Source organism: Giraffa tippelskirchi, chromosome 4, assembly GCF_054371585.1.
Source record: "Giraffa tippelskirchi isolate mGirTip1 chromosome 4, T2T-mGirTip1v1.2.pri, whole genome shotgun sequence".
NCBI lineage: Eukaryota > Metazoa > Chordata > Mammalia > Artiodactyla > Giraffidae > Giraffa > Giraffa tippelskirchi.
The window spans coordinates 97,114,478-97,129,517 of NC_137278.1; the positions used below are offsets into that span (position 1 = coordinate 97,114,478).

The following is a 15,040-nucleotide window of genomic DNA, read 5'->3' on the forward strand; positions in this document are numbered from 1 at the left end:
CACCTGGGAAGCCAGCATTTAATTCCTAGAGATGGGTAAATTCTTTAAGTTCTGTGGAGAATACTTAAATCTGTTAATCAAATTAATCTAACATTTGGGAATTACCTTTGTTCTTATGATGTTCTTAATGAAATATAATGTATTTGTGTATGTGTACACAGACATGTTATCCTCATATCCTAGAAAGATGATATATATGCATAGAAATAGCCTGATTTTTGGAATAAGAAATGAGAAAAGTGTTAAGTAACCAGATACAGTGAGTTCAAGGTGAAAAGATTTGGATTTGGAGGTTAAAAAATATTAACATAGTACTTGTGGTGTACTGTCAATCACTTTAGGAATTGCGATAAAATTTGTTTAATTTCAGAGAGTAAAATCAATTTGTCATTTATCTCTATTTTTAGCTTATGATTGTATAACCCTTATTAAACAAATACCTTCTTTACTCAATTAAACCCCATATATAACCAACATAATTTTTTCAAAAATATCAAATTTTATTAAGAATTGCAGCTACTAAGTGTAAGGTTCTGGGCTTGTTACTGTAAAAGACAGAAAAAATAAGACACTGTTTCCTATGTTTACATTCTAGTTAGGAAGATAAGTATATTGTGTTGTATTTATTTTTTGTTATTTTAGCATAAGTAGTCTAGAAGATATTATAAGAAATGGAAGAGATGGGTATTTTTTAGTTATGGCAATTAAGATCTTTGCTGGACTATACGGAGTTTGAGTCCTGAAGGAAAGATGGGGTTTTTCTAATCTTGAAAGGGGTAAGAAGGAACGTTCAAACTAAAGGAATGACCTGCAACAAAGGGTAAAGGCAGGAAAAACAGTACGTGAATGAATCCATTTATGACTAGAACAAAAGGTATATGTCAGTGGAGTTAGGTGGGAGCCAAGGCTTGAGAGATGGATTGGACTAGAGAAGAAGTTTTCAAACTTTTTCTGTGAAGGCCCAGGTAAAAGGCAGCTTGGGCCTTGCAGGCTCTGTGACCTCTGACACAGCTATTCAGCTCTGTTGTTGTAGTGCATCAGCCCCAATGGATAACAAACAAAGAGAATGAGTTTGTTGCTGTTATTCAGTCGCTCAGTTGTGTCCAACTTTTTGCAACCCCATGGACTGCAGCACGCCAGGCTCCCCTGTGTTTTACTATCTCCCTGAGTCTGTTCAAACTCATGTCCATTGAATCAATGATGCCATCCAACATCTCATCCTCTGTTGTCCCCTTCTCCTCCTGCCTTCAATCTTTCCCAGCATCAGGGACTTTCCCAATGAGTAGGCTCTTCGCATCAGGGGGCCAAAGTATTGGAGCTTCAGCTGCAGCATCAGTCCTTCCAATGAATATTCAGGGTTGATTTCCTTTAGGATTTGGCTGTGTTACAGTATAATTGATTTATAGAGACACATTTATAGGTACTTGAAATTCCATAGAGTGGTGGGTGTGAGAGCCAGGTGTAGACTGGGGTAAGAGAGTGGGTGGTAAGGAACAGGCAGGGTGTACAAACCATGACACTTAAAAAAAAAAGCTGTCAAAGGAAAAAGACAAACAATGATAAATGGGACAGTAGGATTAAGTGACAGGTTTTCAAGATATGGGAGCCATGTGGATGGTTGAAGAAGTAGAGAAAGAGCCAGTGGAGAGGGTGGTATTTAAAGTAAGACAAATAATTAAAATTGAATTAGGAGTATCTTAAAAGACACTTCAGGAAATGAGGTCCAGGAGTCTGGTCAAGGCTTACCTATGGAAATTAGGAAGTAATATATCTGCTTCTGAGACTTAGATACTAGCTGAATAGATAGTGAGCAGAATCAAGGGGAAGGAAGATAAGGGACGGAAGTAGTCAAGTAGGGTATGAAATCACCTGCAGATGTGGAATAGACTTGAAACCCAAGGATAGTTGTTGAACAAGTGTGTGAAGCGTAGGTTGGGTTATCAGTAAGGATCAATGGGCTTTTCTGTCGGGGTGAAAGTAGTCAAGACATGGAAATGGCACATACATTTTTGTAGAGAAATACTGGAACACTATGATAATATTTATCAAACCAGTGTTCTGCCTAAATTGTGCTGATTTCAAATTTATCCCAAAATGGATGATATGTATCATAGGTACTTCTTAGTAAAACATTCTCTCTTGCATTAACTGCCTCCAAATTAATTTGTTTTAATTTTTGGCAAAGATAGTGTAAACCATACTTCTGTTTGTAGATATTCATTTACATTTGGGGCATCATTTGCATTTATTTGTGTAAGTTCATTAACGAATTATATCATTATCACGCTGCATGCACATTAATTAATATAGGCTTGCATTTTATCTGGCTGGATAGAAGATAGCTGTCTTTATTTCTGTCCTAAAGCTTGTTAAACAGAAGTCTATGTATGTATTTAAATAATAGGCACAGGAAGAAATTGCCCGACTTCGACGAGAAATGATGAAAAGCTGTAAGTCTCCTAAATCAACAACAGCACATGCTATCCTCCGGCGGGTGGAGACAGAGAGAGATGTGGCGTTTACTGACTTGAGAAGAATGACCACAGAACGAGATAGTCTGAGGGAGAGGCTAAAGGTTCGAAAGAATTTTATCTCTATGAGGATCTGTGAAATGTAAAACAGCAACATTAAGAGCACCTTTGTTTTTGTTTTTGTTTTTTAAACAGATTGCCCAAGAGACAGCGTTTAATGAGAAGGCTCACTTGGAACAAAGGATAGAGGAGCTGGAGTGTACAGTTCATAATGTAAAGAAAAGTCACTTTTGCACTTTGGCTATAAACTGTCAATGGCTCCCCACTTTCCCCTTTTTCTGTGTTCAGAAAAGTTGGTTTTCTTAGATAGCATTTGCAATCCTAAGATGTTTAAGGTGGTGTATATGCTGTAAATTGTCACTTTTTCATTATTTATTTTCTTCTAAAAAATGTGAGTAAAGTCTTTTTTGTGTTAGGTTGTGTATGCTTTTTGTGTATGTTCTTTAAAGAAAAACCATTAGGGATGCATTCTCAGTGATTTTAACACTTTTTCATCTCCCTGTTTCATTAATGATAACATTGCCAGGGACAGAGAAACTGGCTTATTCTTCCTAAAGAGTAGCTAGGGTAGAGAAAATTATAACAAAATGAAAACCAATGAGAAAAATATATTTAAACTGAATTTAATTGTGAAGCATCACCTTTTTACTAGTTAAGGCTTTGAGATGCTGACCGTATATATTGGAGATATTATGACTATATAAACAGAATTAAGGGAATTCAGCTCTCCGTTACCAACTTTAATCGACTATATTTCTAAATTCATCTGTTTTACATTGTTATAATGAGTTTGTTTTTTTAAAAAAAGCAATCGACAGGAGTAGACAGAAAAAAACAGAGTTTTTTTCATAATCCCAGTTTGTATGTGTAACTTGTTCATATTGAGCAACAAATAAGAAGTCTTATTGCAAATAGGCTATGTGTGCTATAATCCAGCTGAACCAGATTGAAAATGTGCATCTACTGTGATAGGCTTTATGGATAAGCTGTGTGGCAGCTTGCCCAACTTCCTACTCTACAGTGCCTTGTCCATGTAGGCTCCCACAAGGTTCAAGTCTAATCTGATCATATACCAGTTTATACAGCGTGTCTCTCTTGAAAGATTACTGAGATGTTTTTAGTGATGGCAGTAACCTTGTCATTCTGCTTGTATAGCTTGATGATGAACGTATGGAACAAATGTCAAATATGACTTTGATGAAGGAAACCATAACCACTGTGGAAAAAGAAATGAAATCACTAGCAAGAAAGGCAATGGATACTGAAAGTGAACTTGGCAGACAAAAAGCAGAGAATAATTCTTTGAGGTAAAGTCAAGTACCATTAAACCAATAGTTTACTATAAATAATAGCTCTGCTTTTTGAAGGATATTTTAGGGTGATAATTAAGTTATTTGTTGACTTTAATTTTTGAAAGGATTATTATGAAGCAGTAGTGGACACCTCAGCACACATTAAATGATTTCCTAAAGGTCAGTCACAGACTGACAGACTGGGAATGCCACACTTATAGGAATCAAATTCTAGTAAATTTAATCTTGTATTTGCAGAAAGCTTCAGTATTTAGCTGAAATAGCTTTTACAAAGCCCTTCTGTGTAAAGAGCATATTTGACCTTGGCCTTTCACTGTTTAATTTACCTTATAACTTAAATTATGTTCTGGGATCTGAACAGTATAAGAAAACACAAAGCACAGGTTTGACAGTAGCTTAGAAAAGGGGTGGTTTAACATACAATAAAAGCCATAGCAAAGAAATAAGAACATATAATGGAACTTCTGTTAACTGAATGCCACGTACTGTGTTTAGCTGTTCCTACATACTGCTCTGTAGCAGGAGAAATTCCAGTTAAAGCAACCTACAGGCAGTGGTGTAGGGGAATAAGTTTTTAAAGACCTCCATATTAGTGGTTTTACTTGTAGTATCTATTGATGTGAGAAATAGAAATTCTACACATTCACTCAGGTTGAATTTCAGTGTATCTATGAACATATGAAAAATAATAGTTCATAAGAGTGTGAAATACATTATTTAGTCTACAGATAATACTTGGTTCATATACAAATTCCCAAAGTTACGTCTTTGGTCTTGCAAGGGTCTGTGGTACATATTGATGCATTGGAATCACTTGTCAGGACAGAGAATTACTCAAATTCTTTCCCTTCATTTATTTATTTATTTTAAATAATTTATTTATTTTAATTGGAGGCTAATTACTTTACAATATTGTAGTGGGTTTTGCCATACATTCACATGAATCAGCCATGGGTGTACATGTGTTCCCCATCCTGAACCCCCTCCCACCTCCCTCCCCATCCCATCCCTCAGGGTCATCCAGTGCACTGGCCCTTAGCACCCTGTCTCAGGCATCGAACCTGGACTGGTGATCTATTTCACATATGATGATATACATGTTTCAATGCTATTCTCTCAAATCATCCCACCCTCACCTTCTCCCACAGAGTCCAAAAGTCTGTTCTTTACATCTGTGTCTCTTTTGCTGTCTCCCATATAGGGTCATCGTTATCATCTTTCTATATTCCATATATATGCATTAATATACTGTATTGGTGTTTTTCTTTCTGACTTACTTCACTCTGTGTAATAGGCTCCAGTTTCATCCACCTCATTAGAACTGATTCAAATGTATTCTTTTTAATGGCTGAGTAATATTCCATTGTGTATATGTACCACAGCTTTCTTATCCATTTGTCTGCCGGTGGACATCTAGGTTGCTTCCATGTCCTAGCTGTTGTAAACAGTGCTGTAATGAACATTGGGGTACACATATCTCTTTCAATTCTGGTTTCCTTGGTGTGTATGCCCAGCAGTGGGATTGCTGGGTTGTATGGGAGTTCTATTTCCAGTTTTTTAAGGAATCTCCACACTGTTCTCCATAGTGGCTGTACTAATATGCATTGCCACCAACAGTGTAAGAGGGTTCCCCTTTCTCCACACCCTCTTCAGCATTTATTGTTTGTAGACTTTTTGATAGCAGCCATTCTGACGGATGTGAGATGGTACCTCATTGTGGTTTTGGTTTGCATTTCTCTGATAATGAGTGATGTTGAGCATCTTTTCATGTGTTTATTAGCCATCTGTATGTCTTCTTTGGAGAAATGTCTGTTTAGTTCTTTGGCCCATTTTTTGATTGGCCCATTTTATTTTTCTGGCATTGAGCTACATGAGCTGCTTGTGTATTTTTGAGGTTAATTCTTTGTCAGTTGCTTTGTTTGCAATTATTTTCTCCCATTCTGAAGGTTGTCTTTTCACCTTGCCCTTCATTTATTTTTTACTCTCTTGCTTGAAAGGATATTGCAGGTTCAGGTAAAATAATAATAAAATAAGAACAACGGCAAAGAAAACCTTGAAAAATAGAGAAAAAGTTTCCAAGAAATTTAAATCACCCATGATACCATAGCCCAGAGGAAATGCAATAATATAGATTTGTTTTTCTAGCCAGAAGTGTTTATGTCTGTATATAAGCTTTGCATGTAATTGATATCATCTTATATTAAGTTATATATTTGGCCAATTTCACTTAATCACATACCATAAATATTTTCTCATGTAGTTGGAAGTTCTTTGAAAGCATTTTAGTGGTTTATTAAAAATATTCTAAAAGATAAATATATAATAATTTTGAGGGTTTTGTGTACATTTGTTTTCTTTTAACAGTATTATTAAAGTATAATTGACATACATATAGTAAAAATTGCACATACTTAAAGTGTTCAGCAAATTTGGAAAACTCAACAGTGGCCACAGGACTGGAAAAGGTCAGTTTTCATCCCAGTCCCAAAGAAAGGCAATGCCAAAGAATGCTCAAACTACTGCGCAATTTCACTTATCTCACATGCTAGTAAAGTAATGCTCAAAATTCTCCAAGCCAGACTTCAGCAATACGTGAACTGTGAACTTCCAGATGTTCAAGCTGGGTTTAGAAAAGGCAGAGGAACCAGAGATCAAATTGCCAACATCCACTGGATCATCGAAAAAGCAAGAGAGTTCCAGAAAAACATCTATTTCTGCTTTATTGACTATGCCAAAGCCTTTGAATGTGTGGATCACAATAAACTGTGGAAAATTCTGAAAGAGATGGGAATACCAGACCACCTGACCTGCCTGTTGAGAAATCTGTATGCAGGTCAAAACCCAATGGTTAGAACTGGAACAGACTGGTTCCAAATTGGGAGAGGAATACATCAAGGCTGTACATTGTCACCCTGCTTATTTAACTTATATGCAGAGTGCATCATGAGAAACGCTGGGCTAGATGAAGCACAAGCTGCAATCAAGATTGCTGGGAGAAATATCAATAAGCTCAGATATGCAGCTGACACCACCCTTATGGCAGAAAGTGAAGAAGAACTAAAAAGCCTCTTGATGAAAGGGAGAGAGGAGAGTGAAAAAGTTGGCTTAAAACTCAACATTCAGAAAACTAAGATCATGGCATCTGGTCCCATCACTTCATGGGAAATAGATGAGGAAACAGTGGAAACAGTGTCAGATTTTATTTTTTTGGGTTCCAAAATCACTGCAGATGGTGATTGCATCCATGAAATTAAAAGACGCTTACTCCTTGGAAGGAAAGTTATCGCCAACCTAGATAGCATATTAAAAAGCAGAGACATTACTTTGCCAACAAAGGCCCATCTAGTCAAGGCTATGGTTTTTCCAGTGGTCATGTATGGATGTGAGAGTTGGACTGTGAAGAAAGCCGAGCGCCAAAGAATTGATCCTTTTGAACTGTGGTGTTGAAGAAGACTCTTGAGAGTCCCTTGGACTGCAAGGAGAACCAACCAGTCCATCCTAAAGGAGATCAGCCCTGGGTGTTCATTGGAAGGACTGATGTTGAAGCTGAAACTCCAATGCTGGGCCACCTGATGCGAAGAGTTGACTCATTTGAAAAGACCCTGATGCTGGGAAGGATTGGGGGCGGGAGGAGACGGGAACGACAGAGGATGAGATGGCTGCATGGCATTACCAACTCGATGGACATGAGTTTGGGTAAACTCCAGGAGTTGGTGATGGACAGGGAGGCCTGGGTCACAAAGTGTCGGACACGACTGAGTGACTGAGCTGACTAACTGAAAGCATTCAACCTGGTAAGTTTTGACATTTGTTTGTACCTGTAAGGCTATCACCACACTCAAGATAGAGGCCCTGTCCATCACTCTCCAAAGTTTTCTCATGCCTGTCTATCCTCTTCCCCAGACAACCACTGATTTGCTTTCTGTCACAGAGATTTATTCAGATTTTCTAAAATGTTATTATATAAGTGAAATCATGCAGTATATATTCTTTTATAGGGCTCCTTTCACTCAGCATAATTATTTTGATATTCATCCATGTTGTCACATATAATCAATAGTTTATTCCTTTTTATTGCTGAGTAGTATTTCATTGTATGAATATACCACATAAACATGTCAGTTGTTTCCAACTTAGAGCTATAATGAAAACCATTATGAGCATACACATATGAGTCTTTATATGGATGTTTGCTTTTACTTTCCTTGGGTAAATACCTGAGACTAGAGTGACTGAGTCATATGATGGAGGTATGTTTAATTTCTGAAAAAACCATTAAACTGTTTTCAAAGTGGTTGTACTGTTTTATTCTACATTTTTACCAGCAGTGTATGAGTGTGCCAGTTGTTACATATCCTCATCAATACTTAATACACAGTATCTTTATAGTTTTAGCCCTCCTAATAGGTATGTACTGTGGTTTTGATTTGCCTTCTCTAATAACGAGTGATTTTGAGCATCTGTTCATGTCATTTTGTGCCATACATATATCTTCTTTAGTGTCTGTTCAAAACTTTTGCAAAGTTTTATTGAGTTATATGTATTAATAAGTTGTAAAAATCCTTTCTATATTCTAGATATAAATTCTTTGTCAGGTACAATATATGTTTGGCATATATTTTTTCCCAGTCTGTGGCTTGCCTTTTTATTTTCCTAAGAGTCTTTTAAAGAGAAAATATTTCTGATTAAGTGAAACTTACTGCTTTTTAAAAATTTATTTTCAGCCTTTGTATTCTTTTAAAGAAATTATTGTCAAGCCTAAGGTGAGATTTTTCTCCTGGATTTTCTTCTAGCAGTTTTATAGTTTCAGTTCTTACATTTAATTCTATGATCCATTTCAAGTTAATTTTTGCATATAGTAGAAGGTGTAGTTCAAAGTTCACTTTTTTTACATATGAATATCCAATTGTTCCAGCACCATTTGTTGAAAAGCTTTCCTTTTTTTCACTAAATTGTTTTGTACCTTTGTAGAATGTCAGTTGTCCATATATGTGAAAGTCTATTTCTTGATTATCTATTTTGTTTGGTGGATCTGTTTATTTATCTTGATGCCAGTATAACATTTCCCGATTACTTTTTTTCGTCCTCAAAGTAGGTAGTGTTGGTCCTCTAACTTTGTTCTTTCTTAAAGTTGTTTTGGATATTCTGGTTCCTTGCATTTTTATTTAATTTTAGAATCAGCTTCATAGTATAAACAAAAAAGCCTTGGGAATTTGGAATTGGTGAAAAACCCCTACTCATGAACACTCTCCATTTCTTTCTTTTTTTTTTTTTTTGGCCATGCTTAGTGGTTCATGGGATCTTAGTTCCTGGACCAGGGATCGAACCTGGGCCACTACAATGAAAGCAGCAAGTCCTAACCACTGGACCATTACTAGGGAACTCCTGTCTATTTCTTTATTTAGATCTTCAATTTCTCTCATAATGTTTTATAATTTTCAGTGTATAGATCTTGCATTATTTTTGTCAATTTATCCCTAAGTATTTTCTGCTTTTTGATACTGATGTAAATGGAACTTTAGAATTTTACTTTCTGATTGCTTATTGCTTATATATGAAAATACAAATTTTTAAAAATAAAACTTTATATTATAGAACAGTTTTAGGTTTACAGAAAATTTGTGAAGATAGTGCAGAGTTCCTACATACCTCACACCCAGTTTCCTCTGTTAATAGCATTTTGCATTAGTATGGTTCATTTGTTAAAATTAACTGATCAGTATTGATACACTCTAATAAACTAAAGTCTGTAATTTATTCAGATTTCCTTAGTTTTTCCATAATGTCCTTTTTCTGATCCAGGATCCCATACAGAACACCATATTACATTTAGTTGTCTTGTCTCCTTAGGCTTCTCTTGGCTATGACAGTCTCGGACTTTCCTTGTTTTTGATGACCTTCACAGTTTTGAGGAATACTGATCAGGTATTTTGTAGAATGTCTCTCAACTGGGGTTCGTCCGATGACTTTCTCGTGGTTAGACTGGGTTATGTTTTTGAGAGAAAGGTGACAAGCAGTAAGGTGCCATTTTCAAGTACACAGATATTCAGGTGTCATGAGTACATCTTATCAATATGACTTATCACTGTTGATTTTGACTTCACTTGCCTGGCTGAGGTAATGTTTGCCTTTTCCAGAATGTCACATAATTGAAATCATACAGTACGTAGCCTTTTCACACTGCCTTCTTTACTTAGTAATATGCATTTAAGGTTCATCCATGTGCTTTTCATACCTTGATAGTTCATTTCTTCTTATTGAATAATATTCTATCATATGTATGTACCACAGTGTGTTTATCCATACACCTATTGAAAGTCATCTTGGTTGCTTCTAGTTTTTGGCAGTTGTGAATAAAGCTGCTATATACTTTCATGTGCAGGTTTTTGTGTGGACAGAAGTTTTTATTTTTTTATTTAAATTTTTATTTCAGCTTCTCCTCACAGTTTGCAGGATCTTAGTTCCCTGACCAGGTGTTGAACCTGTGCCCTCAGCAGTGAAATGCAGAGTCCTAATCACTGGGCTGCCAGAGAATTCCCAGAACAAAATTTTTTAGATCAGTTCAGTAAATACCTAGGAGCACAATTGCTGAATCATATAGTAAAACTACATTTAACTTTGTAAGAAACTACCAAATTCTCTTTCAAAGTGAATATACCGTTTTGCATTTCCATCAAAAGGAATGAAGGAGACTTTCTGTCAGCATTCATTATTGTCAAATTTCTGTATTTTAGGCATTAAAATAGGTGTGTAGTGATGTCTTGCCATAATTTGCAATTCTCTAATGACAAAATGTGGAACCTCTTCTCATATTGTTGTTTGCCATCTGTGTATTTTTGGTGAGGTGTCTATTTAGATCTTTAGCCCAATTTTTCAATTGTTTATCCATTTAGTGTTTAACTTTAAGATTTCTTTATATATTTTGGGTCATGTTTTTATCAGATAAAGTGAAAGAAAGTGAAAGTGTTAGTCACTCAGTCTGTCTGATTTTTGCGACCCCATGGACTGTAGCCCGCCAGGCTCCTCTGTCCATGGGATTTACCAAGCATGAATACTGGAGTGGGTTGCCATTCCCTTCTTCAGGGGATCTTCCCAGTCCAGGGATTGAACCTAGGTCACCTGCATTGCGGGCAGATTCTTTACCATTAAGCTACCCAGGAAGCCCTTTCAAATATATTCTCCCAGTCTATACTTTTTCTTTTTATTCTTTTAATAGTGCCTTTTGGAGAGCAGAAAGTTAAAATTTTGACAGTGTCCAACTTACCAACTTTTTCTTTCATGAATTGTGTTTTTGGTGTAATGTTTAAAAACTCTTTACCAAATCTGAGGGCAAATGTTTTTCTCTTATGTTTTCTTTTAGAAGTTGTGTAGTTTAGCATTTGATACTTAAGGTCAGTGATCTGTGTTAATTTTTGTGAAAGCTGTAGTCTGTATCTAGGTTTACTTAATTTGCGTATGGATGCTCTAAAATTGGCATCACTGACTCAAAAGACATGAGTCTGGGAGACAGCAAACTCTGGGAGACATTGACTTACAGGGAAGCCTGGCATGCTGCAATTCATGGAGTCAGAGTCGGACACAACTTCGTGACTGAACAACAACAAAATTGTTCCAGCATTTGTTAAAATACTGCACATGCTCTGTTGTCTTTGCTCCTTTGTCAAAGATCAGTTGCTTGTATTTGTGTGGGCCCATTTCTGGCTCTCTATTCTATTGGATTAATTTGTTTATTTTTTTGCCAAACCATACTATCTTTTTCCAACTTTGTGAATTATCCAACTTTGTCCTCTTCAGTATTGTATTGGCTATTCTGGATCTTTTGTCTTTCCATGTGAACTTTAGAATCAGCTTGTTGATATCTGTAAAATAGCTTTCTGAGATTACAGCTGGGTTTGCATTGAATCTGTGGATCAAATTGGGAAGAATTGACATAACAATCTAGAGAATTTCAATCCATGAACATGGAATATTTATTTATTTATATCGTGGATTTCTGTCATCAGTGTTCTGCAGTTCTCTGTATATAGTTACTGTATGTTAATTTTGGAAAGTTCTAGGTCATTATTACATCAACTATTTCTCATGTTCTTATTCTCTTCTTTTTTTCTCCTTCTGGTATTTCAGTTAGACTCACAATTCTTCGATATTCTGTTCCATTTTTTTTTTTTCTCTTTGCTTTTCAGTTTGGGAAGTTTTTATTGACCTATTTTTAAGCTCAATGATTTATTCTTGACCATGTCCTATCTACTGATGAGCCCATCAAGGGCATTTCAAGAGTCTTGTCATAGTATTATGCTTTCTATCATTTTCATTTTATTTTCTCAGAGTTTCCGTCTCTCTTCTCGTGTTATCCACCTATTCCTGCATGTTGTCTACTTTTCAGCCATGATTGAATCATATTGATCCTTCAGGCTGTTTTTGCTTGACTTTTGGCATGCGTTGTAATTTGTTGAAAGCCAGATATTTTGTATGGTTGTTTAGTCACTAAGTTGTGTCTGACTCTTTTGTGACCCCATGGACTGTAGCCCACCAGACTCCTCTGTCCATGGGATTTTCCAGGCACGAATACTGGAGTGGGTTGCCATTTCCTTCTCCAGGGAATCTTCACAACCCAGAGATTGAACTGGAGTCAACTGCATTGCAGGCAGATTCTTTTTAGTTAATTGAGGAAAATATGCCTGAAGAGGAGTATGTAGGGAAGCTAAAGTCAAGAAGAGAAACAAAAACAGAACAATAGAAACATTTAACACCTCTGGCATCTGCAGCTACAACAAACATTGGCCAAAGTTCAGCATTTAGAAGTACACCTAGATGACCTTGGGGATGGTGGTTACTTTTTAAATATAATACTGAAGGTACAATCCATGAAAGAAATAATTGATAAACTGTACTTCATTAAAATTGAAGACTTAAGAGACTCGATCGGGCGGAACAGAACCAGGCAGCAAAGGGGAGCGTGCCAAAGACTCCGGGCAGCGACCCAGACGGTGGAGCGCATCACCCTTCTTCTACTGACAGTGCTTCGTGTGAGGCCCTCAGCCCCCCAACCAGCAGCAGCCCACAGAGGGCACGGATGGCATAGAACCCAAAGAGACAGCCCCGTTGGAGGGAGACCAGCAGCAGGGGGATGAGCGGATACCCCCACCCAGATTCCGACCCAGGTACTGAAGGCCTTTCCACCCCAGGCCACCCCAGCAGCCCACCACAGAAGGTGGGGATGATGAGACCAAGCTCAGCCAAGGCCCCACTGATGGCTCCCGACCTGAGCCCTAGTGCCCATGAAACTGCCCCTAATTCCAGCGGAGATGGGAGCATTCCCCGGGAACCAGGCAGCCCACCGTCCCAGAGACCTCAGCACCCATCAACAGTGGGACCGCCCAACCACCATACCTCTGGAGTGATTCCAGCTCAAAGGACACCCAGAGTCACCATCTGATAGCTGCCAATTTTTCCAGCTGACCTGTATCCTACCCAGCACCTCCCTCTGCTCTTTCCCTGAATTCATGACATCAAAACACTGGCTTTTCCCCCCTTTCCTTGAGACTTAGGAGGGCCAAACAACAGCCTTTTGCTTCTTTTTTTCTCTCTCCCCTACCAAGGGTTGAAGGCAGGGATCCATCCTTATTGTTCAGAGGCACCAACTCTCTCCCCTAAATCAGGCTGAGAAGGATCCAGCCAGCTCTTCACTCCTCCTGGTTGCTTTTCTTTCCCACCTTGGTTTATTTTTTGCTTCCTTGCTCCCCCTACCTCTGAAGCCATGTTACAAACTGTCATGTGCCACCCGAGCCTCCAGTAAAAATAAAAATGGGATAAAAAAAGCCTGAAGACTTAATACTCTGCCCAACACGATATCAAGTATATGAGAAGACAAGCCACAGACTGGAAGAAAATATTTGCTGAAGACACCTCTGATAAAGAACTGCTATCCACAACTTAACTTTAAAAAGACAAGCAACTCAATTAAAAAATGGGCAGAACTTAATGGATATTTTTCCAAAGAAGACATACAGATGTCTAACAGGCACATGAAAAAGTGTTCAACAATGTTAAACATCACAGAAATGCATATTAAAACCACAATGAGATACCACCTCCCACCTGTCAGAATGATTATCATCAGAAAGACAACAAATAACAAATGTTGGCCAGGATGTAGAGAAAAGGGAACCCTGTATACTGCTGATGGGAATGGAAATTGATGTAGCCACTATGGAAAACAGTATAGAGATTTCTCAAAAAATTAAAAATAGAACTACCATATGACCCAGCAATTCCACTCCTGGCTATTTATCTGAAGAAAGCAAAAATACTAATTTGAAAAGATACATGCAACCCAGTGTACATAGAATCATTATTTACAATTGCCAATATACGGAAACAACCTAAATGTTACTCATCAACACACAAGTGAATAAAGAAGATGGGTGTATAAATATATGTGTATATACATATATATATATATATATACATACAATGGGATACTACTCAGCCATAAAAAAGAACGAAATTTTGCCATTTGCAAAAACAACATGAATGGACATTGAGGGTATTATGCTAAATGAAATAAGTCAGATATATGTTGCATATAACCTTTAAAAATTGTGACTCACTATATTATACACATGAAATATATATTATACATCAATTGTACCTCAGTAATAGATAGGTTATAGCTCAGATGGTAAAGCAGCTGCCTGCAATGCAGGAGTCTCAGGTTTGATTCCTGGATATGGAAGATCCCCTGGAGAAGAAAATGGCAACCCACTCCAGTAGTCTTGCCTGGTGAATCCCATGGACAGAGGAACTGGTGGGCTACAGTCCATGGGGTCACAAAGAGTCAGACATGACTGAGAAACTAACACATACATCCAAATTATATTTAGGACTTTTAAAAAACTCAACAATAAGAAACAACTCACTTCAGTTCTGTTCAGTCACTCGGTTGTTCATCCCCAACTCCTGGAGCTTGCTCAAACTCATGTCCATCGAGTCGGTGATGCCATCCAACCATCTCATCCTCTCTCGTCCCCTTCTCCTGCCTTCTATATTTCCCAGCATCAGAGTCGTTTCCAATGAGTCAGTTCTTCACATCAGGTGGCCAAAGTATTGGAGTTTCACTTTCAGCATCAGTCCTTCCAATGAATATTCAGGACTGATTTCCTTTAGGATTGACTGGTTGGATCTCCTTGCAGTCCA

The 15,040-nt window shown here is 37.5% G+C and overlaps 1 protein-coding gene across 50 annotated transcripts in view; it reads left to right on the forward strand.

The window, feature by feature from the left end:
- The window catches only part of TSGA10 (testis specific 10), a 92,649-nt gene that overhangs the window by 36,216 nt on the left and 41,393 nt on the right, over positions 1–15,040 (forward strand). For all 50 annotated transcript variants that reach the window (XM_081484407.1, XM_081484426.1, XM_081484414.1 and 47 more), the window contains 3 exons: positions 2,405–2,575; positions 2,667–2,744; positions 3,687–3,838. In XM_081484407.1, the coding sequence (XP_081340533.1) occupies positions 2,405–2,575; positions 2,667–2,744; positions 3,687–3,838 (401 nt within the window). The remainder of the gene's footprint in view (positions 1–2,404; positions 2,576–2,666; positions 2,745–3,686; positions 3,839–15,040) is intronic.